At 33.9% G+C, this 25,940-nt stretch overlaps 1 protein-coding gene across 1 annotated transcript in view; it reads left to right on the forward strand.

Moving 5' to 3' along the window:
- The first annotated feature begins 11,269 nt into the window (after window positions 1-11,269).
- The window catches only part of LOC112128158, a 92,492-nt gene continuing 77,821 nt past the window's right edge, over window positions 11,270-25,940 (forward strand). The window contains exon 1 of the mRNA XM_024229972.1: window positions 11,270-11,814. Within this exon, the coding sequence (XP_024085740.1) occupies window positions 11,270-11,814 (545 nt within the window). The remainder of the gene's footprint in view (window positions 11,815-25,940) is intronic.

Genomic DNA, 25,940 nt, shown 5'->3' on the forward strand with positions numbered 1-25,940 from the left:
TACAATTTATTGGGTATATATATATACATATATATTCAAATAACGAACTTTAATCATTTGTGACAAATTAGAAAACAATCAGGTATTTTGTTTATTGATAAATCATTTTAAGCGGACTACATTTTCAAACTCAGGATAGAAACCAAAAACGTTTCATTCATTTTAGGTAGTAATCCAAAATATGACCTTATTTAAAAGAGGTTTTTATAAATCACTCATTCGTGCAAATCTCAAATTATCTAGTAATTGGTTCAATAGCGGTTAAAAATGCGGAAAATAGGCATGTCTTTTATTTTTGATCCCTGGGAAACTCCGGAAACTGGCACTCCAGTCGCCTTGATCTTTTATGAAAGCATAGCCTGCTGTGTACTCAGTCCTCAACCCATTTTTTCACAATAACCCCGGACTGTCTGAAATAGACTCCAAAACCAGCCAATTTATTTTATTTTGTTTTTATTGCTGTCTGAAGTAGTTATTACTCAAGGAAACCAAGAAAAACACATTTCAAATGAATAATTTATAATTTATTTAAACAACTCTTTATAATTCGTACCTTCAGAATCAACTGACGTAGTAGGTAAGAACCACTGCGTCGAAAAGCAATAACCCCCAGTCCGATGCCTGAGCCACCCTCTAACCAGGTTTATTAAAATACAGACTCTGCAATGTTAAAGTTTATATATAATAGGTATAAAGGTTGCTTAATAAGATTAAAATTATTTTTAACTTCTACCTGAGTTACTGTCAGCGCCTTTTGGATTTGGTTACTGCTTCATACTCCACTAATCAACATATTGTACAGCAGTGTAGAGCTCTATAGCTACAGGTAATTCCAACACCCTAGCTTCATTAAATAAATTAGTAACAGTAAAAGAAAAGGTTTAACGAGTTTTTGTAAATTTTATCAATATTTTTTGCCTATACTGACAAAAACCTAAACTTTTGTTAACGCTTAAAGGAAGAGACAATTATCTTTTCATCGCTTGTAATAACAATTAATTAAGGTTTTTTTAGTTGAGATGAAAAAAAGTTAATGGCACGAGAGGGATTCGAACCCACGACCTTCGGCTAGATACGCCGCTGCTCTACCACCTGAGCTATCGTGACCTCGATCCACTCGGACATCAACTCCCCATCTCAACCCCACCTTATGAGTTTTCCCTCCTTTTGCCATTTTCCAAACTTGTAATAACGTTGAATGTGGATAAAATCCATAGGAGTAATTTTTTTAGTGGAACACTGGACATCATAAAAAATTGCCCATCCCCTCTCTCACAATCAGATCAATCCCAAATATTCCAATCTTTGTATAGTTACCCATTTAGTCTATTTACATGTTTTAAAGAGTACTTAAAATAAATGCGAGCTTTTTTGGCATACTTTACTTTTAGCGTCCCATCATTCTTTTTCCTGCAATATCTAAAATCCTCGAAAAACTCTTTAAAAGCGCATAATACCCATTCTAGATTCTCATAAAACCTTCCCTCTCACCAATTCTGCTTCCGTTTTCATCATTCCATGATAAGGTTTCAGAGTTTACGACCCCATCTTCTTTGCTCCACAGAACAAGAGTATTGCTTGGGGGCGTTTACTAGATGTTCCAGGCTTTCTATATGGTCTGGCACCAGGGCATACTTTAAAAACTTGAACACTTTCTACCCACTCCTTATTTTCTTATCCTGATATCTTACTAAACCGACAGCTCCGAAATCAGACTAAAACGGTCTTACATAGGGTCATTCTTGTTCCCTTCCTGTATATCCTGTATACAGCTGACCCACCTTACACCACAATACCATCACCACCATACATGGACCATAACGCAATTTTGTCCTCTAACTAAAATCCTGTCCAACCAAACTCCAACCCAAGAACACATTGAGCTTATCGAAGATTAGTACAAACAGTGGAAGACAAACTGAATGAAGGAAAATGTACTCAGTGTACGTTCACATTGGAAACAAAAGAAATGAACTTGCCCTCCACTTTATTTCCGTTCAAGTCGGAGCAGACTTACATGGAATCCCCACACAAGACTTAAGAGAAAACAACGTTATAAGACTTGAATAAATACGAAGACTTCAAGGACCGAAAACTGTCTTGACCTCAAAAACTAAAATAACTTTATGCGAGACTTTATTGAGATCACTTCGAACATACGGAGTGGAACTGTAGGGTTTTATAATTTCCAGCGCATTCAAATACTTCAATTCAAAAGTCCTCAGACAAATCGTCAACTCTCCTTACATCGTAACTAACCTAAACATTCCTTCCGTTAACGAACTGATCATCAATCGATTTCAAAAGTTTCTTACCAACTCCATCCTAACCCTACTACTCGAGCCATCCAAACACATTCCCATCCCGAGTACCCGCTACGTCGCCATAATCGACGATGGACTCCAGTACTCCTTGCCCCTTAATCGCTCATACTGAGTGCCAGCATTGGCTGGTTTTTCATAGCATGTGTCCTCCAGGTGCAGCGCTATTAACATATATGTACTAATATGTGGAGCCTACAAATTCAAACATATAAAAAACTTTCCAATGCTTGTAACATTGTAAACTATTGATATAATCCAGCCGAGGTTTGAATTTTTGAATCAAAAACATCATAAGTAAAAAATTGCCCTAGTGTATCAAGTCTAGAAACGTATATTTCTATTACTGTCTGTTTATTCTATGTAAGTTTTTTAAAGGATGCTTAAAATGAAAATTATGTTTTTTACAAAAGAAATTTCTTTGGCCCTCTTACTGGAAGGTCTTATTGTAACTTTTAATTTGTTATTCTCGTTTAATACGATCCTGCATAAAATTTACTTCACTTAGATAAAAAAAATTGCCTGATATACCTTGAAGTACAAAGACAAAATACTATATTAAAAAAATATTTTTTAAATATGTTTTATCCGTTCACATTGGTAAAAACTCCTGTCTAATATTTTTCGACCTTGTATCACAAAATTGTTGTATCTTTAAAATCGTTACCACAAATTTAGTAATATTGAAGTGAAAATATTCAATTGCAGAAATTCACAAATTGAGACAGTTTTACGCCATTATAAATCAGTCCCCCTTGGAGAAAAGCTCGGTGGGGATCCAAAAGTGAAACAAAGAAAATACTTTGCAACTTTAATTAACAGAAATTCGAGGATAAAAGAGGCATCAAGCATAATAATCTGATTTGGAAAAATGTTCTGACCCATTTGAGCCCGAGAGTGAAAACAAAACAATAGTGAATCATAAATATATTTAACACGCCACAATCAAAATATTGTGCTACTTGAAAACCTATACGTTTTTTATGATATAATAATAATTAAGCATTAATGTGTGGTGATTAGTGACCGTTAATCGATATTTATTTAGAAATCGTGAGATGCGGTCTGGTGTGATGTAGGTAGTAAAGAGAGTAAAGCAACATATGTATGATTGCAAAAAACCTAAGCAAAATCCTACAGCACTCGCTACCCACCATCTTGAACACCAACACAATTTCTACTTTAAAAATCCAAAAGTATTACACACAGAACAAAACAAACATAAACGTAATTTCTTAGAAATGGTTTACATCAACAAAGATAAAGACAGCAACAGTTACAGAACAGATACATGTAAACTCAGTCGCAGCTACGCCAATATCATTAATCAAATCGATACAGATAACATACCTCATTACATTCCACACATCAAATATTTTCACGTAGTCTAATTTCCCAACAATTTAGCTTTCCTTTTCCTATTTATCCCTTTCTATATAATCCTGAAAGGATAACCTGGCGAAACATTACCAATACATTGTTTCCCTTCGTCGGCTCCTTTCACCTCAAAGAAGCCGACGTCTTATACAAAAATGTCTTTTCTATACCGACATCCTTCCCCATCCCTTCAAAATCCAACGTATATAAACACAAAATAGCAAAATCTCACTGGCACACTCGACACGACACGCAAGAATGGCACAATTACACAGAATACAAACACTTTGAGTGAGTAGAAATACTTTGATTGAATATATAAAAATATATTTTGCATTGTATAAATTCACTTTTCCACATCCAAAATGTAATTGTTATATGTAAAGAATGTTTGTAAATCCCAGGCCCTGAAGATGATCTCAATAAAGATCGAAACGTTGGCACGATAAAGAAAATGTTTTTCTGAAACCTACATCATACTAGACCGCATCTCACGATTTCTAAATAAATTAAGCATAAAGGTGAGTTATGTTGCTGAAAACGCAATATTACTTTTTCATAACGACGGCAAAATCCCCGGCTGTGATAAGACAGTAAACAAAACTGTCAGAAACAATAATCATCGGGATTTCTCACAGGGTTTGGTCCGTAATTAAACCAGAAATTTACATACTGAAGAACAGCACGAATCCTGGATCGTTGGATCCGTGCATGGAAATTAATCTATTTCAAAGGGTACGAGCTTCACTTGGCACTTCAGTCTGAGTCGTTCGGATCCGAGAAGACCGCAATGTTGACGGATTTGTGTTAAAATCAGTGAAATAGTAAATTTCCCATTTTCCAGTTTGAACATTCGACTTGCTAATTAGCTCCGCTACACTTAATGATGTTTTTTGTCACCGTGTAGAATGATCGTTTAGTCGGACAAATTAAAATAATTTCCTACAATCATAACAAGTTAAAATTTCTGTTGAGTCGGATAGGTACAAGGTTTAAGTAGTTTACCCAAAGTCTCTTATGTTGTTATTATCAATTAGTTTTTGAATAGTGTCATATATTTTAAACATTAAACATTTAACAAACATCTTAAATAAAATGTGTTTAACTATGAGGCAGATTTCAAGATCTGAATTAAGCAACTGTAGTTCCCTTTTGGTTTGAGTTTCTTAACAATGCTTTTCTTATTTACCAACAACATCATCTAAACAATTAAAATATAAGTCCGCGCCAAAAGTTGGAAGGTGCGAAAAACCCATCTTACTTGGTCTTTCATTAGCACTAAACGCAGTTGAGATATTTTTCCCCTTTTAATAGTAATATCTTTTCTAGCAAACGAAAAATTAAAATTAAAACACGAACATCATGAAATAGTTCTTAAAGCAAGATCGCGTAATTTTTTTACGAGGGTATTTCAGCAACGAGGTTATACGAACCCTCGAGGTGCCAGATCAGATGATTTTTTAAATTATACGACAAAACATCCTGCAGACGAGAAGAAAACCAGTCGCTTATTGTTAACAACATTTTAGTTTGTTATAAATTCAATTTGCTAATAACAGAATTGAAGGACCAGAAACCATAAGAGTTCTTGGGAGGAGGAAACCGAAACCCTCACGTGACAAATATCGCCGACCGCTTTTCATTATATATAGAAAGTTCATAGACTTCTTACATATACGCGTTTCATACCTTGCTATGTTTCTTTTCACAAAGTTCAGACAAAAGACGAAAGACACACACACACACACACACACACACACACACACACACACACACACACACACACACAACAAAACAAAAAATATATGTATATATGAGTGAGAGACCGATCGGATTGGCTTTCCTTCCGAATCTGTTATTGGGGCGATAAAAAAGTAATCTAGGTCTTTGCATTTCAAAACATTTATTAACTGTTTCAAATCCACAAAGGGGGTAAATAAGCCGAAGGCAGACACTCCCCTTTCAAAGCTTGCTCACTCCGTAAAAATCTAAGAAATGTATTGCCCACTCGACACTATTTTTACAGCCAACAACTGTCGCAGTCAAAATCCAACTTCTAACTCATAATTGGGCACTCACCAGTGACAACCTCGTGAACAACTCTCAAGAGTCAAATCCACTCTACTCAACTATTGCCTTTCAAGTGACTACCCGTGTGGTAGCTCCTACGTTTTACAAAAACCTCCCCAGAGGGCACTACGTAGGGCTTTCTCCTACGTGGTAGAAACTACACTCAGGTTTTACTATTTTGCATTTCTTGGCGTTTCCTTTGGAGGGGATTCTCGAACTTCCAATAAAGACATGAAATCTGTTGCTTCGAAGTTTACACTCCTCATCCTAATTGTCCTCTACAGTTAATACAATAATGTTTGCACAATTAATTATTAACTAATTACCCAACTAATTAGCTATTCAAAAAATAGTCTTCTCACGATGTTTTTAATTTAATGAACGATTATTGAAAGTTATGTGGAATTACCAAAAATTCTAACTTTAAAACAAAACTACGATTACAATAAAAAGTAATATACTTAAGGAACACTTTTTCTGATTAACAAATTTTTTAAAACAATTTATGCTTCCTGAAATTTTTTTATTAAAAAGTAGCCTTTTTCCAACATATTAAAAAAGTAGAACATTGTCTCTTGGTCAACAATCGTTTTATTTAAAAGTATCAGTTTTTATAACTTTTTGTAACGTATCGTATAAATTATACGTTGTACAACTTATGTAAAAAAATTATAAGGAATATCATAAAGTATCTTAATATAAATTATAACGTTAAATTATAACTTCCTAAAACACAAAGGACGCGACGGATAGCACATAGAAATTATAAAGGGTACATTCGTATCGCATGATTCTTGGCAATTTTTCTTAACGACAACATTATCGTTGCTGCACCTATTATTTTTAAACAATGCGACAATGTCATGATCTGTAGACAACTTATTGGATGTTATTATCCAATTTGGGGAAGTTGTGTTGTTACTGAAATTTATGTTTGAATAAACCCGAGAAGAAATTTGCTGCTTTGCTTCTCGTGGACTTTTATCTCAATTTAAATAAATAATAATAAAAATAGAGTTATTTTGTAGGTTTACAAGGAAAAATAACGATCTAGTGGCGTACGTTAACGGCGAAAATATTCTAATAAATTGTATTGATCCAACCTAAACTTGCCTTGTAGTGTGAGATGTAGTACCAAAGTTAATATGGTTAAAAAAACTTTCAGTTTTCAAAATAGGAAAAATGCGATTTTATTTACAGTACGATTTATTTTATTAAATAAAAACTACCGTAATATTTTTTATGCAGAATAACGGTATTCCACCTTGAAAAAAAAACTGTTATCTATTTTAACATTTGTGAAATACATCGTTTTCATTTATTATACTGTCGGTGTCATGAAAAATTTGAAAAGAAAATAACATGAAAGGAAGATGGAGCGAAGTTAGGTAGTTTTTGATATAGCCAGCAAATGCATATTTGAAAAGGTTCTATTCATACCGGCACAGGAGATTGCAATAGCAATTTTTACGTCGGGTTTGACTTATAATGTAATATTTTCCCATTACTCTTAATTAATACCATTTGTCCAAAAAAACGTACTTTTTCAAAAGAAAAATTCGTTGTATGCATTTCACTTTTAAGAGATGAAAAAATAGCTACTTTACTCAATGGTTAGATATTGTTACAAAAGCAATGCTTTGTTTAAAATAAAATACAACAAATTACAGCTTATACCTTGAAAATCACACACACGTCTAAAACGACAGGATTAACCAAAAGTTTGGAACAACTCTACAGGCTACTGGCACGCAAATCTAACGTTCAAACAAAAAAACAAACTGACAATCTACAAGACAATACTAAAATCAATCTGGACAGAAGTACTATAACTGTGGGGCACTGCTAAACCTTCCAACAACCAAAGAATATACAATCCTTCCAATCCAAAGTCCTCAGAACCATAGCCAACGCTCCTTACAACGTCTCAAACATCACCCTTCAAAATGACCTCAAAACCACTCTCGTGCAAGAAATATTCCCCAAAACATTTTCCACTTCCCCCAGTAAACTCTCCTCTCATCCCAATTGAGTTTTCCAATCCTTAGGCAATAGAAACCACCCTTATAATACCACCATACGACTGAAGAGGAAATGGCCTCGCGACCTACTAAACGAACGACTATATACCTCGCATATAGTTGGGAAAACAGCCACGGTTTTTAACTCCCCTCACGACACATCTTATATGCCACTTGTAAATTTTGAAAGTCCATCCCATTACATAATGTAAAAAAGGGTTACATATTGAAATAAATATATAAAATAAAACATGTCTACAAATTGACATAATTAAGTTTTTTAAACTGGTTTCAAATTTCTTTGAACATAGCCTCACTCCCAACTGTTGCAAACTTCACCTGGAGACTCTCCTCTCGTTATCGAAAATCGCCTCTTTTTAACACCTTCATAATTTGAACATAAGCCCACAGTAACTGTCTGAAGGTTGCAATTAGTATTTTCCATTTCATTTAGTATGTAAACGTCTTTTATTCTTCTTTTGGGTAATCGCTACTACTTGTCATTTATTTCAACGTTAGAAAATTCAAATTGGTGCCCACTTGTTAGTGAATGGAGAAAGCCATTCAGTCAAGGCCACCCTTACGGTTAACCATGTTATTTTTTTACAAAAGATGGCAGCAATGAAATAAGATCTCGTGGTTGCCAGTAAGGTGCGGTGTTTCTCAGGGCTCCGTCCTTGGCCCCCAACTTTTCTGCTTTACCTTTATGATTTATCACTCCAAATAGGTTTTTGCAACCATATACTAATGGCCTCTAATTATACGTGCAATGCACAATGCTTTACATCGAAAAAATGCATTAGATTGGTGAATAAGACTATTGAGAACATAAGACCGGCATGATACTCGAAGCAAAAATCAGCTCAACCATATGGACTTTTACTAACTTCGGTGTAAAGTTCAAAATGGTCTGAAAAAGGAGGAATATACAAAAACTCACTGAATAATTAACCAGATTTTATTCCAATTGATACACCGTAACTTCTTTTTTACCAATAAATCTTATTGTTTTTATTGTTTTTTTCTGTTAGTATTACAAATATTCAAAATTCCCTACTTGAACGTGCTTTTAATTCCTCTGTCCCCTTCATCTTTAGTGTTAAAAAATACTGGAACTTATTACCATTTTTACAACAATTTGTATTGGCCAAAACGTTGTGTTCGTTAAGTAATCTTGTTATTACTTTCACTTTAAAAACCCTACATTTCAAAATCTCTGATTATCTCTTCTCACCCATTTCTTTGAATAGACACATCTGGCTTGGCTCGCTTAATTCGTTCAAATCCTGCCGAGCTCTACCCTACTAAATACATCCTTTTTACAAAATTATTTCCTTATCAGCTTGCTAAAATTATAACAAATTGCCCATAGGTGTCAAAAATGCAAAATAATATTCGGTCCATTCCTTGAATATTTTTTTGTCCTTTGTATAACTTTGAGTTTATTTTTTTTACTTCGTTCAGTATTATAGGATATGGTTATTGGTTTCTCTTTTCCTTTAAAGTGTTTTCATTCGGCCGCAATGCTTCCATCGGTGAACGCAATGGATAAGGCGTTGTCACAGCGCTAATAACTAAGCCAGACGTCCTGAATTCGAACCAGACATACTTACAAACAACAGTTCATCGCTTCAACTCGTTGTTCAAAAAGTTGATAAGGAAGGAACCTTCCAATCCTACCAAATGTACAACATTATCTTCTTGAACGTAATCCGGCTTTTGGAGTTGTTGACGGTATGTCGTGGTGCTTTTCCCAGGATTTTTTTCTCTGAACTTAGTAGTAAAAGACTCATTTTTTTATCCCTAGTTATCAATCCGTTTAAAAATGGATTTTTTACATTCCGCTTAAGGAGGCTAGCGCAAATGGAGATGGGGTCCAGTAAATTCTGCGCTTCTTAAAAGCTAAATTTGGTCATCATCAACGGTCGTACCTTTACATTTTTAAATTTTATTGAATAATATAACTACATGTGTAACTCAATAGTAAACGGGAGTGAATGAAACAAAACAACAAACAAAATATTAAGAAAACTATTATAGTGGAGAAGCGGTCCTTTGGTTACACTAAATCCATTGGTTACATTAAAATATTAAAATTTTGCAATATACCTGTCTGATTATTTTGTTTTAATATCCATTTATAGCGACAACGTGTTGCCAATTATGGTTGTATGTTCACGCTTTTCCTAATCAATTATCACGTGATTAGGGGTGGCCAGAAACGTCACTGAATTTAATTAAACCCTTGCTTTGTAATATTAGGTCGAAAAGTATAGGACAAGTGTTTAAGTTTATATTTTTTGCTCCGTTCAGTAATGTAGGAGATTGTTATGTGTTTTGTTAAAAGAGTTCTTTACGGGGGCAGCAACGGTTAATGCGTTGGTACGGCGCTCATAACACTAATGTAAAAAAAAGTCAAACCGAAACTGGAAACCCTCGTTACAATAATTAAGAAAAGGCTCTTTTTTAATGTCTATTACAAAAGGATTGCTATTATTTATTTGTTTTATATAATTTTGCATACATTTTTTATCATTAGTAGTAAATTAATATTTCACACTATATAGAAGTCGCAGTTGTTTTACTTTACATTTTTATTTTTAGTTCATTATTACTACATAAATCTAATTTTTTATAGTAATTTCATCGTCGTTTATAAATAATAATTATATAAAAATATCTGATCTTGATGGTCGTAAGTGTTCACAAAAGGAGTATGCAGTTGCCTACAAATCCGGCTTCTAGTAATTCGGAATTGAAGCAGACTCCATAAAATTTCTTGGTGCAATAGTAGATAGAAGCTTAAGATGGCCATAAGAAATCAAACTTGGTTAAAAATCATAAGAAAATAATGCAATTTCCTAACAGAAATGTCATGTATTTAACATTAATTCAAAGACAACTTAATTACTGCAATGCTGCAATAAGTACAATGAATGCATATATTTTCTTCATGTAACTGCTGGGCGAAAAGAATTTAATTGCACTGATATTAAATTATTTAATTTACTTCCCGAGGAATTAAAAAAATTAGCACATAGTGGGGAAAAATAATGTTAAAAAAAAGGGTAACTTATTGGACAGGACTAATAGATAAACTAAAATAATAGAATCTCTAATGTAAAATATACATATAAATATTTATTATAAGGTTATATGAGCCCACGGGGTGCCGGTGTTTTGGAAAATAGCACTGTAAGTATGTTGGTTTCGAATGCAGGGCCATTTGATTCGAAACCGGGGCCTTGACCTTACCGTGACCAGTCGCCCCTTTCCACAAAGCCTTACTGTAAAATATTGATAAAATATGATTTGTTCTTAAGGGAGAATTTTTCCCAGAGCATAACAAGCGTGTTTTTCGTTGTACAAAATAGTAATAATATGATATTTTTGTAACTATTTATGCGTGTAAGCGTGAATGGATGTGTGCACGTGGAATATAAATATATATGTAATATAAGACGGTATATTATGAAGGGGATGAAGCAAAATGTAATTCTGACATTGTTTGGTTGCAGGGAGTGCGAGAGGGATCGAGAAGGGGTGGTGGGGGAACGAGCGCCGAGTCTCAAACTACCGAACGGCCGTCTATCTGCCCAGTCAGTGGACGAGATCCGTGGGGGTCGGCTCGTCCGCGATGAGATCAAGATCAGTCTCGAAAACACAAACACTTGCACAGATTCTCTAGTCACAGCCCTCGACGACGAAGCCCTTCTGCTCACAGACCTCTTCTCGCAGGACATGAGCTACGCCGGGAAAGTGCATTTCGGCGGGGGGGACGAACTGTCCCTTTACGGCACCCCGAAGGAAGAGCCGTCCACCATGGGGGCCGGTGGCGGTCCGGACTCCGCCGCAGCGGATTCCGGAAAGCAGAGCTTCATCAAGAACCAACTCCAGGCCCTCTTTCAGCCCACGGACAACAAATTGGCCATGAAATTATTCGGGAGTAAAAAAGCACTGATGAAGGAGAGGATCAGGCAGAAAGCCGCCGGCCACTGGGTCATCCATCCCTGTTCAAGCTTCAGGTGAGTGGCAAAAGAACATGTTAAATTCTTGAAATTTGAAGCGTAAACCACAAACAGTGTAACACCTCGATTTAACTGTTCAATACTTAAACGATTTGTTTCCCTACAAATTTCTACAACCTTGCTGTAGAGAAGATGAAAAGTTGATTTCGTAAAATTTTATTTCTTATAACGAAATCAAAATAATGCAAAAAAAATAAATGGCGATATTGGTATTTTAACAAAAGGGTAATCAAATAAACGACCCTAATTTGTTTCATACTTACAGAGAATAAAAACAAATTGCACATTGCCAAATTAATCCTCCTAATATTCGAATCCGATACAATGCCGGTAAAGCACCACGACAAAACCTGTTGCAATTTTGCCTTCTCTGTGCTAAAACATTACTGCTTTAGTATATAACTGTATATATAAAAAATCTCGATATGAACATTTAATTTTCGAGGAATATTTTTTTTTTTAAATGCGCATTTCGAACAGTTATCATTTGGCCTTTTTTGGCGTATGAATAGTACCTTATTGTGCGCCGAGATGCCGGGAGGTTTTCCAAACAATTTATCAAAAGTTTTCACTTATATTAGATTTGATAAGAAATTCGACATTTGCAAAATCGTACATGCTCTTTTTTCATTATTTAACAACACTAGTTACATGCCACAATATGAAAATATGTCATGTCATGCTGATACTTTTTAAATCAATCAACAATAATAAAAAACCTGTTTCGTACCTTCCTGGTTTTTGGTTAATTCCTGTCGTACATTGGCATGATATCCAAAAGCGCCCACAGTAAAAACTATATTTTGTGCAAATAACAACATAAATGAAATCTACAAAGGCTTATTGTTTGCAAAAAAAATGTAAAAATTTTCTTTATCATTATTTAGCAATACATGTTACAATATGAAAATATGTCATCGTCATATTGATACTTTTCAAAACATTTAACGATAATAAAAAAAACTGTTTTGTTCCTCCCGGTTTTTGGTTAACTCCTGTTATTCCAGGAAGATACTGGCCTGATATCAAAAAACCTCCATAACAAAACAGCATTTTGTACAAATAATGTAACTGTACACGTTAAATCTACAAAGGTTTAGTGTTTCAAAAACAAAGGGAAATTGTCTTTTTATCATTACATATCAACTCTAGATCCATGTTGCAATATGAAAATATGTCATCGTCTTGTTGATATTTCTTTCACCAATCAACAATAATAAAAAAAACACTATTTAATTTCGCCTGGTTTTTGGTTAATTCCTGTCAAAATAAAAACTACATTATGTACAAATGTTATAGCATCATAAATTAAATCTACAATGGTTTTTTTGTTTGCAAAAAAATGAAAAATGGTCTTACTATTCTTTATGCAACACTTCCATATTACAATGTGAAAATATATCAATGTCTGCCAATACTTTTTCAATCATTCAACAAAAATAAAACCTGTGTAGTTTTCTTGGTTTTTGGTGAACTCCGGTCGTACATTGGCATGATATCCAAGAGCACCATAAAAACTACTCGTGCAAACAATGTAGCAACATACATTAAATCTACAAAGGTTTATTGTTTGCAACAAAAAATCGATTTGTGTAAATGGTGTTCGATGATATATATTTGATAACTATAATTTTTTCGTGTATCCATGTGAAATCACCTAGAAAATGTATGTGACAGGTGACGATTATTTTGTTTTTCTTTATTCCATTCTCTTTTACAAAAAATATTACCTATTGAATATTGAAAAAATTTTCATTTATAATGCTTGTTATCGAATATATTATCAACTTTTTTTAATAAGATTTTCTCGAGGTATTGTTTAAATTAGTTGCGAACCAGAAGGTGTGCCAAAATGTAAAAAAAAAATTATCCTGGGGAAAAAATCAATGGTTTAATGAATTGCAAACATGCAAAACCGACCTGCCATATAAGTTATTCAAAATAAACTTTGGTCCGTTTAAAGCAATTTACTTTGGTGCTGTGTCGACCTTCTAGGGCAGGGCGCCTACAAACAAAAAAATCCCTATTTTATCTCACAGATCCTTTTAATAATTAAGTGGCTTAGATTCTTTCTACTTTTTGTAGAAATTAATCATTTTCTCGCCATCAATTCTTTCCCAATTTACACTGAGTTCCTGCGAAATTTAGGCTCTAGCTGTTTTGATTATTAATTTACAATAATATTTCCTATTCACAATCTATATAGGTGCATATTCAAAATAAACCGTTAACTTAAAATTTATAAATTATATACATTTGATTAAAATAGTAATCCTTAATATATTTTGTTTAATATGTGTGATATGATTTATTAAAAGTTCTAGACTTTTAGTAAAATATTTTTGTTTGACGTCTTTTCATAACATTTAAGACAAGAACATAGTTCAAGCTATTCCATAGATTTCAATTTTAAGATTACTAGCCGGAGTGTAAAGAGCGGTCCTTCTGCAGAGCCAACGCCTGTTGCAGGTCTAACCAATAATCTCTGCTCAGAAAAAAATATTGCATAATTTTAAATGACTCTTGTTTAAATTATTTCACTCTTTGTTTCTTTTCAACAGAATTATCTTACCTTTCGATTATTATCACAATAATATTTGTCCTCGACCCGCGTATCACAACAAAATTAGCATATTTTGAATAGATAATTTTATGGCATATTAGTTAAAACTGTTGTTATCCTGCACAACATCTTATAAAAAAATAATATTGGGTGGTAAAATAATTTTCTTGGTTTTCTGTTTAATCTAATATATGAACCATTTCCTGTTGATATCTTTTATGTAATTTGTTATTTCCTCCTTCCAGAACTCCTCAAGGTTTGAGCATTGAATTCTTGTACGCGTTTTCTGCTAGCTAAGTAAAGTTTTGTCCGTTATTAGATTTCTTGAGATTCGGAATAAGTAAAAATCTGAATGGGCAATGTCAGGAAAATAAGATGGGTTGGGTAACACATTCCAGTCAAGCTAAAAAAAATGTTTTGCCTGCAAAGATACGTGGGAGTGAGTGTAACCATCCCTAACCACCCTCATAAAACACAAGTATAACCAACTCCACTGGATAAGCGGTTTGATCAGTTGTTGACTTTGATCACTCCGAATATCCATATCGTACAGCAGAGTTGATTTGGTTGGCGGGGACCAAGCTCATTATAAAACACCCCTTTCAATCCTACCAAATGCATATAACCTCTCGGGTGGTAATTCGGCTTTTGAAGTTTTAACGGTGTGTCCTTGCGCATTCCCCAGGATTTTTCTTTCTGACCTTTGTGTTAAAAGACATACTTTTTTCTACAGTTATCAATCATTTTAAAAATGGATCTTTTACATCACGTTTAAGGATGGAATGACGGATTGATTACGTAGATGCAGTTCAGTAAATTCTTCTCAAAAGCTTGAATTTGCTCATCATCAACGGTTGAACATATCATTTTTTATTGCACAATGTAACTACCCACGAGTGTGTAACTCAATAGCGATCAAGAGTAACTGAAAATGACAAACAAAATATTAATGAAACAATTATACTGGAGAAGCTACCATTGGTTCATGCATTACATTAAAATTTTACGATATGCCTCTCTGATTATATTTTCTTTTAATATTTGTTTTTATTAAGTCAAAACTTGTGTTTTTTTAGGTTTTTACTGATCAATTATCACGTGGTACTCAAAACGGGTAAGAGGAAGTTATGGTCTTCGGATCACCTTTCTTTTTGTGATACTAGGTCGAAACGTATTACACACGTGCTAAGCTTTTTTTCCAATGGAACTTTTAAATACGAATTTGCATAGCAATAAAAAATAGTCGTTTTGGGCTAGATTCCCCAGAGTTTATTTTGTTTTTCACGCCGATGTCCATTACATTAATTATATTTAAAAATTCATATTACCACCAGATTTTCCAAATTCAACGTGGTTACGACCGTTAACAAAACTGATTTATTTTTCTTCAATCCTAGCTCAATAATAGTAATATTTTAATGCAATATAGAAAGAAAAGAGAGAGAGAGAGAGAGAGAGAGAGAGAGAGAGAGAGAGAGAGAGAGAGAGAGAGAGAGAGAGANAGAATAAAGAAGAGGGAGGGAGGGAGGGGAGAGAGAGATGGAGGGAGGGAGAGAGAGAGAGAGAGAGTGTGAGAGAGAGAGGGAGGGAGAAAAGGATTGAATCGACAAAAACACCTGAATGTATTGTTTTATATCTCAATTCCTAATTTACATACGGAGGCTATCGTTTAAGCCATTACGTTTGATCTATAGGATTGTGCTGCCTTGTAAAATTTCCTATGGGTCCATATGATGGTTTTAAATTTATCACTATTTTACAATTTATTTTTTTTTTAATATGTTTTCAGAGCTCTTTTGGATGCAAAAGGCGAACATCAAATATCATTATTATATTGATTTTTACTAGCAAATATTTGACCTTTTTTGCTACGTATCGTAGATATTGAAATATAAATTTGTCACCGTACAGTATTTCTTATCCTTCGTAATATATTAACCTTTAATTCCACGCACACTAGGATAGACACAGTCATATTTTAAAAAATATATTTAATTTATACATTTTTTTTAAATCTCGGCTCCTAGGGCTCAATGGCAACAATGCTCAGACAAGTGCTCCATATTTTTTGTATTAGTATCACCCAAATACATATAATATTTCACTGATCTCATACCAGTAGACCTCCTTTGTTAGTAATAAAAAAGATAAAACATTCAAAAGCATAAAATCACAAATTGAGACAGTTGTTTGTTTCTCCCTTGAAGGCGAGCTCAGTGGGTATCCTGCAGTCAAAGAGAGAAAATACTTTACAACTTTAATTAACTGAAATTCAAGGATAAAAGAGGGATTTAGCTTAATAGAACTGACTTGGAAGAGGTTTGGAGGCATTTCGATTCTCAGCGAATAGAACAATAGTGAATGTCAAATACGTTTAATGCAATCACTCTAAATATTTGACAATTTGAAGGTGTATGTTTTTGTTATCATTGCAAATGATAAAACACATCGATGTTTTAAATTTCGCCTAATAAAAACAGTGTTTTGTGATCCCATGAAGCCTCCCCTTCTTACTAGTATTCATTAAATGTTGTTTCTTTTATGATTTGCAATAATTAGAAAACAGGTTCATAAGAAAAAAATTTAAAAATTGTCTATTAATGTTACTATTGTTATTCAGCTTTTTTTAACACTGTGAGGGCTGATGGGGTACTCGTTTTTCTGCCATCGACCCTCTCACTTATTAATTAACGCAAGCACCTATATACAAAAACAAATAAATATACACATTCATACTTACTTTAGAGGTACACTATTGTGCAACTACAATTATTATGGTATATAGTATTCACAATATTTAAATTTGTGGAAACACCCCAATAGCCCGAACAGGGGACACAACAATTCACACTCGTGCCCAAGGACGTCTTTACGTCGGGTGCCATGCCTAATCGCTCCATGTAAGAGGTCAAGGCGTGGATCCCCGAACCAAGTGTGACGTACTGAGCAACCTTTTTTTACAAACGGGACAACTGCGCGGGGTTTCAATCGGGTATGGCCTATCCTCAAACGGGTGATCACTATTCTTTCCTTGCGTTAAAGATCTTTACTGGGCCATCGGTGAGTCGTGCTCTGGAGACGCAAATTTTGGACGATCCGGTTATTCAGTGATAAATTTATAGCTTTTCAAATAAATTAATTACTGTAATTATACTATATTCCTATAATTATAGAAACTTTTTCCACTAATTCTTACACAATTTTTGGTATACTTGGCAAATACATATATATATATATGTCTTATGACACTTAGCGGCTCATCCATTTTTAACAACACTTAGTAGGTACTTCTTTGCAATCGTATATATAACGCTACAATTAATCTTTTAAAAATATTTTTGGTTCATTTTGATCAGCTTGAGTTACCGCTGCTGAATATGTAATTAAATCTTTTTATGCTCCACATATATTTTACNTCAAGTGTGAGGGTGTGTTGGTGTTGTTGTGGGGTTGTTGAAGGTGTTGTTCCACCATGTATGAATCTTTAACGTGATCCATTCTGGCTTCTTTTGTGTGGCAGTTGCACTCTGTGGAGAATTTTTAACGCAATTAAAGTTGATTATTATCTTTACTCTTGTCACAAAGTACAGAATGATTACGAATAAAAAATATAGGCTTATACCATATAACATTTTATTAAAAAAAAGAACACTGTCTAAATGGGGGGGGGTCATTACAGTTCCTGTTAGATTTTCCGTACCCCATTTCCGTAAGCATCCATGATTCATAATGTCACTACCATTTCGGTAATGGTGATTGTTCGGTGGTCAAGAAATGATAATATCCGTTTTACATCCTTTTCAAAAAGTACAAGTTAAATGTAAATAGAAATCGCTATGAACAGTAATTTTGTTCAAAGTGTTAGTTGTATCAACAACTTTTGACTCACGAATAATCTGGATTTTGGTATGGTCTGGATGAAAAAGCAAATTCAATTGTTATCGCCCAAGATTTTCACCTATTTTAAGGTTATCATTATGGCAAAAAAATCATAAAGTTGTGTACAAATTGGCATGATTAAGGTTTTAAAAAATAGTTTCGAATTCCTTTGAAAATAGTCTCAGACACTACATGGCCAAAGGCTGTAGCAAGACGTGGCGTTTAACATTGCCGTTTGATGAATTTGAAATTGGTCTTAAGCTTGGCAGATTATAATTGAATTTGTTTTTTCACCCAGACCATACCGAGATCCGGATGATTGATGATTAACAATAATGCAATAGAAAAAAACTTAAATATCTTAGTTTGTACAATTAGGGAAACAAAACATAAATGTTTATACTGGATTTCTGATGTAAATTTCTTTAATTTATACAGTTATAAACTTGTAAATAAAGTACATTTTTATAAACGTTAATCCAATTGTAAAAAACCGTTATAACTAGTATTTATTTCTCATTAAAAAAAATTATCATTAAAATATCTGGCAATTTTAATATCTCTGAGGATTAGATCAAACGACACGACTTCTAATTACATGGCCTCTTTATTTCTTTGATTACAAAAGGCTGTCGGCGATTAGGAAAGGTTGAATACTAAATATTTGCCGTAGCTAAATGTATTCCGAAGAAGTAAATCCTAATCACTGCTTACAACGGTGGAGTGGCGGCGGGGCGAGCAGAGAAATCAAATATTTAGAGAACGCTCTCCCCAACTAATTTCTGAACACAAGCATAGTATCAATTTGGAATTGTCTATAAGATAATATGGTCACAATAATTAAGAATAAACAAACAGTATTTTTTTCAGTGTGGTTTTCGTTGATCACTATACTTTTGTACATTCACAAAATATACAACAATTATTATTATACTTTAAATTGTCTTTGAACGAATGAAAAAAAAATATTTACGAAAAGAAAATACATTTTCCCAAGGAAGTTTAACACAAATTATAACAAAAACAGTTCTTAGTCGGTATTTATTAAACCGTCTTCTGGGGGTGGTGGCCGACCGAGATTCACATGTATGGAATATAGTATGTATATATAAAATTAATGATAATAAAATTAAATCAATCATTAAAGTTAAACTGTCCCTCGAGCTCTCTGCGGTACTCCCGTCCACTCTTTTCAAAACCAACCAGGTCTCAACAGTCCGTGGAATTAAGTTCTGAGATCAAACACGGTCCAAAACCTCTAGTAGTTCGCAAAAAGAGAACCCGAAACTCCGAAAGAATACGACATTAAGTTAAAAAATGGAAGAGGTCCTCCATCGCGCAGAAGTTACATAGCGAGCAACGCTCAAGAGAATCAACTCTCAAATGGGAATAATTAAAATAGATAAGTTGGCACCTAAGTGTGAAGAACCAACATAAATTGACACAGGACAACTTTAGATCATTATTGGTTAATTGAAATATGGGTTTGAATGATCCAGTTCTTTGTAGAGCATACAAATTTTAGATCTAAGAGCAAATATATACACGTACAATAGATGATAGAATAGATGATTCAAAAGCCGAAAATGTAAAGGAACATTCTTCATGGTTGTTAAAGAAGAAAGTTGATATTAAAATCATCGGCTAGTGAATTGACCGTCGTAAACAAGGATAAATTAGCATTAATTATTTCAATCGCCGTAATTTTGGCTGTAATCTGGCAATGTGCTTAAATATGAACGGCGGATTTTGATAGCGGTAACAAATAAATGGTCAGTTATTGTATCTAAGTATAACATGTACAATAGTTAGGCGTAAAGAGCACCCCCAGATATACTTACAACGTCAATTCGTCTGCCGCCAAAGAACCAGCGCTTGCCATATTGCCACCTCCTCCCCATGAAAAACTAACATTTTGGATTTATTTAAATATACTGTCAGGCTCCAATGATACTAATAATTTTCTAAAGCATCATGGAGGGTGGTCAGAATGGCTACATCTCAGCATAGAAAAGGCAGTTATTTCACCAGAACTGCGAATTCCAAAATCAAAACCACCAGGAAGGTAACGAGGTAATAAATGACAAAAAAAGCAGGGAGCTAAGGACGGAGCCCTGCCTAATCCCAGATCCAACTGGGGCGAATGGGCGGATAAGGTAGCTAGCATATTAATTATTTCAGAACAAAAGCCAAGATTTGCAGTCCTTTTTAAAAAAGATGGTTCCTATCACATTAAGTTACTTAATGTGAGTTCGAACCATCTTTTTTAAAAAGGATTGAACTCCACACTCACCCCATCATTTATAATTTCTATAGATTTGCAGTCTTCATAAGAAGAAGTCTTCAGTCACCGAGTCATATGCGGCTTAAAGTCAACAAAGAACGCAAAAGATTTATTTCTGTTTTTTGATATTTCGCCGTTAAAAGGATATACAGTTTGCCTTTTAGGAAGAATATTTAGATCAATCTGGTAAAGAAATATTCTTCCTCTCCCTAATGTTATTCATCTACACTGCCATAAAAAAAACCTACCATCTGATTTTTGCACGAAAAAATGGCCAACTTTGGAAATGCATATTTTCTAAGCCTTTTAAGTCATAGACCTTCGCTAGTGATTGGATTTTTGTCTGCCAGAAAAAACAATGTTGTCTGCCAAAAAAGTCGCGAATAATTCGAAAACGCTTGAGAAATCGGGTAATGTAGCAGGTGACCAAATGAAAGCTTATTAAAATTTCCCACCGATGGCTCAAGGCTGAAGGACGATTTCTTGGCTCGACAGTTCAATTTGAAGTTTTCGTAAAAAGTGCAAAAATTGACCGTTCCAGAATTTCAGAATTTACTGATGAATGACTGAAGCTAGCAAAACATTTTAAAAATCCATCTTCGTTTAGCGTAAATTTTTCTAAAAAATGAAACCTAGCGCAGGCCTGTGACTTTTGTGCAAAAACCAGGTGGTCGTTTTATAAGTCCGTGGTAGGTGGAGAATTGAATAATACGTTTACAGGTTTTTTAGAAAACAATACATTTTTAGACTTCATATTGATAAACTAGAAAAACGGACTTTAAGGATGGTCCGGGATACTAACATTACGAATCCATTTTTAAATCTTACGCAATAACTTTATTATGTATTTTTCATTTTTTTCTTCAATATTCGAAAAGGCTAATGGTTCGAATAATAGAGGGGGTTTGGTCTAGAGTCCACGAAAGAAGAAACGATCACGCACAGTCATTTCTAATACGCGGTTTCAGATATCAGCTTAATGATCAAACAGTTGAAGTAATTAGCCAATTAAAAACATAGAGTTTATAAAAACAGAGTTGTACGGGTGAAAGACCAGTGGGGTGTATGTAGCTCTGGTTACTAGTGGAAGGATGGTTTTCAAACACTGATTTCACACGTTTAATTGCGTTAGAAAGCTAGAATGAAGTTCGAATAATATATGTGCGAAATTTGACCGCACTTTTTATTTTGATAAATAAATGATAGAAAAGTAGAAATTTTACTACTTTTCATAAACACTAAGCGAATTTATCGGAGGCCATGCAAATTTTTATCTAATGAAATACAATACATAACTACTTTGTGCGTCTAGGAAATTACATAAAATTTTCTTTTTAGTAAAAAACACAAAGTAAATAGTAGATTTTTGACCTCTCCAGAAAAATAAAACTTGAATAAATTATTTTGAGATTTTTTTTGTCAAATTGTTCGCCGTCCAATTTTTTGGTTCAAAAATCACAAAAATTGTGGTGATTTTGGAAAGGCGCTACCGATCCACAGGAACACCGGTTTAGAAGTTTAAGATTTACATTTAATGACAGACAACGGACCTCCGTAAATTAATTAGAACCGGAGATATAAAATAAAAAGTCTGGGGAGTTTTTGTTGATTTAACCCTCTTCTTTCTCAATTATAATGGCATACAAAATGAAGGCTGAGATAGGCTGAAAGAAGGTGAATTAAAACATCTTTCTAATAGTTCTGTTAACGATTGAAATTGGAATCCAGTGATATGAATTTTAAAGTGAATCACCGGAGAAAAGAAATACCTCCGGATGAATCTGCCCAAAAATGTACATTTTTCACAGATATATTTCTTATTCAATGGGTTTAAAGGGTGCTTAAAATTATCCGCGTTACAATTTTCAAAACAATTTTTTGTGGCCTATTTTTACTGGTTGGTTTCTTCGTCTTTATTACGTTTTACATTTAATCTCAAGTAATAGGACCCCAATATACCTTCTTATTCTAGGTAAAATACACAAATCTTTTTATTTTAGATGGATTTGTGTATCTGTCGTACTTGCATTTCGAGGTGCACTCGATGTGTTTTGTAATATAGGATAAAAAAAATATTTACTCGCTAATAAAATATATAGATTTTAACTAATACGGTACATAGCAAAGTCGGTAGACATATTTTTTCAGTAAGAATGAAAGATGATATTCGTGTTTGCGCCCTAAAAAACCCCTGGAAAATTTTTTTTTGGTAAATAAAAAATATTATTGATCAAAAATCCATATATGTTTAGTTGTCATAATTGACCGTATTAATTATTTCAGTTAATTATTCTTCTTATCTAAGGTTTTGGTTGAGATGAAAAAGTTAGGGTCCCGAGCGGGATTCGAACCCAGGACCTTCGGCTTCGAATCTCGCTCGTGACATTAACTTTTTCATCTCGACAAGTCCTTAGATAAAAAGAATTATTACTTTAAATAGATTTAAAAAAATTATTTTTGATCAGGATTTTTTAACCACAATTCGGCGATCCTTTGCCATTTTCAAGACATATTTTTATATCTTTAACATTACAACAAAATGTTGAAAAACAGGTGGATTGGCAACATGGCTGCCTGTTTTGTACGGTTTTCATCTATAAAAGGCAAAAAGTGAACAATAATTAAGGAAGAGAAAGAAGAAAGAAATTAGTTATTTTTCTGTTAATCCCAAAAATAGTGGTCAACATGAAACTGTACAAGGCTCTAGAATTACATAATCTAATGGCGTAAATCTAGCCTACATAATAAATGAGAACCAGAGATAAAGATTTAAATGTGTGAGGTGTTTTTGCTAATTCCATCATTATTTTTCTCGCTTATAATGGCATACATTTTTTCAACGGTTTCAGTTTTATTGGATTTGAATAAAATCCAGAGGTGATCTGAATTTTTAAGTGTAACATGGGACTTGGGTGTTAAAAACATGCCCCCGGCTGATGCAGCCCAAAAATGTCCATTTTTTAGTTGTAATAAATGTCTTATGGACATTTAATAGTTCTTAAAAACATTTCGAGGGGCTTTGGGCTCTTTTCATAAACAAATTTCTTCTACCGACTTTTCTGGGAGCGAATTTTCTTGACACCATGTATATTTATGTATATAAAGTATATGTATATACATGTATATAATCTATATATGTCATAAGAGCCGAATTTTTTTCTGTCCAGGCTCTTGGGACCATTGGCAAAAACACTCCAGCACGTGTCTAATATTTTTAGACTTCGTATTAATAAAAATAGTTTCATGCAAATCGATCTCTTGTCTGTAGCCTCCTCTTGTACTGAATTCTGGCTTATGTAAGCTCAAATTTGCACAAGCGTGTACGTACACACTAAGTCTGTCACTTCTCGCAGTACACCGGGTAATTCGAGCTTTTATAATTTATAAAACCTGTTTCCTCCAAGAATTTCAACAGATACTCGATGGCGCTCTCAAGCACAATTCTCATCGGTTGGCGCTCCTACACGCTCTCTATATGGAGTCAACGAGTGGCACCTTTCAATCAGGAGGGACACATCGAGCAACCTTTCTCTTTCTTTTAAGAAGATAAATGGTAAAGTTTTATATTTAGTTCTACCAAAAGACATTTATCCATTTAAAGTAATTTTGTGATATTTTAGTATTAATTCAAAAAATGAGATTACTTCAGATTGGGGCAACATCAAAATCATTTGCTTATGTCGCCACTCAATCCACGATAACCAATGCTATTACTAATACATACGCGACCACTGATCTTGAAGCCCCTGAAGAACCCTGACCTGGGGTTCCACGGCGGTTTTCGAGAAAAATTAATAAGTAAAAAAATAAACGGTGAATGAATAAATAAAATTAATAAACAATGCATAGTAAAAACAAAAGTTTTTTATTTTGCGGCAACAGTAATTGTGTTCCCCACATACATGTTTATCTACGAAATAAATGCCAGCCTCTATTAAGAAAGTTTTAGATTAGTCTTTCGAATTATTAATCATATCATTTCGCGAAAAGTCAAGTCTTTCACAATACTATGATGATTATGATACGGAAAGCCAAATCATTTTCTGATTCACGATACAGAAGTGAGGTGGCTGTCTCGTGGGAAAGCAATTTCAAGATTAAAGGAACTACGTTCTGAAGTATGATCTCTGTTGATGGACCTCGATGTCAATTTGGTCAACTTTTCAATGACGAGAAATGGCAATTTATACTGTCGTATTTATCAGATATTTTCAATAAATGAATGCGATATACAAGTATAACAAATTTCGATGCTAATGACAAGTTCACAGCCATAAAAGAAAAATCCAGTTTTGGATTGAATCTGTTGAGAAAGAAGAGGTGGGGTGCTTTCCTGTGTAAAATGATTTTTTTTAAAGAAAACAAACCAATCCTTGCATACGGCACGTTGATTGACGAAATATGTGAACAACTTCGAAGTTGATAGATGTACTTTGAGTACTACTCCCCAACAGCTCAAGATACAATGCTGCTAAACCATGAAGGGGTCGTGAAACCGTTTCCATTTTCGAAATAGCCAACCAGTATATCTTCAAGTGAATACGAATGTTTGATAGACATTACTTCAGACTCCACCTTCAAATTTACATTCCAGTCTGATACTTACCCCCATTTTTTGCTCCGTCTGGATAACAAAAAAGTTCAACCGCTCGTTGAAAAAGCAAAATGTGTTCTTCCATTGCCAAAACCAACTTATCTAATCCGAATTTTGTATCTACAGCCACAGAGCTAAATACCGAAGCTGTCTAGATGTTGAACCCGACATCCATCCCTCGCTATCAAAAATTAAATCTAACATATTCAAATTTTAAAGGTTCAAACAACCCCCGTCTTTCCATGAATTCATTAATCATTATTGTTCAAATTACATTTAAATTTGTCTCGTTTTACATATATATTGATTATATTCTGTCCAATTTGATTTTCGTGTCCGGATTTTGAAAAAAGTTAAGTACGTCAATGTAATGTTTGTTTTCAAAGTGATACCCCACTCCATCAACTAATTAGGAATCTACCGGCAATTTATAAAACTTTAATNATATACATATACATATACACAGGGCGTCCTTTTTAGATGGCCCGGCTGAACTTCTCTCGAACCAATGACGATATAAAAAAATACGTCTTTAATATATTTAGTCTAGTTTCAAACTTTTACCTTTTTTGGAGAAATATTACACTGAGTACCTCAGGCCCAGTTCATTTCAGAATTTCTATTGACCCTATACATCCTGACACATCATTTTAAATGATGTATTACGCTGAAAACAATGGTGCAATCGAATTTTAATTTGGTCAAAATGACAAAGTTATGGCAAAAAAAGTGAAAAACAGCCATTTGGTTTGTTGTTTATTAATTACATTTTATGTTCGAACTGCCCGCCTTGCGTAAAGATG

Source organism: Cimex lectularius, unplaced genomic scaffold (assembly GCF_000648675.2).
Source record: "Cimex lectularius strain Harlan isolate CLEC.00 unplaced genomic scaffold, Clec_2.1 scaffold467, whole genome shotgun sequence".
NCBI lineage: Eukaryota > Metazoa > Arthropoda > Insecta > Hemiptera > Cimicidae > Cimex > Cimex lectularius.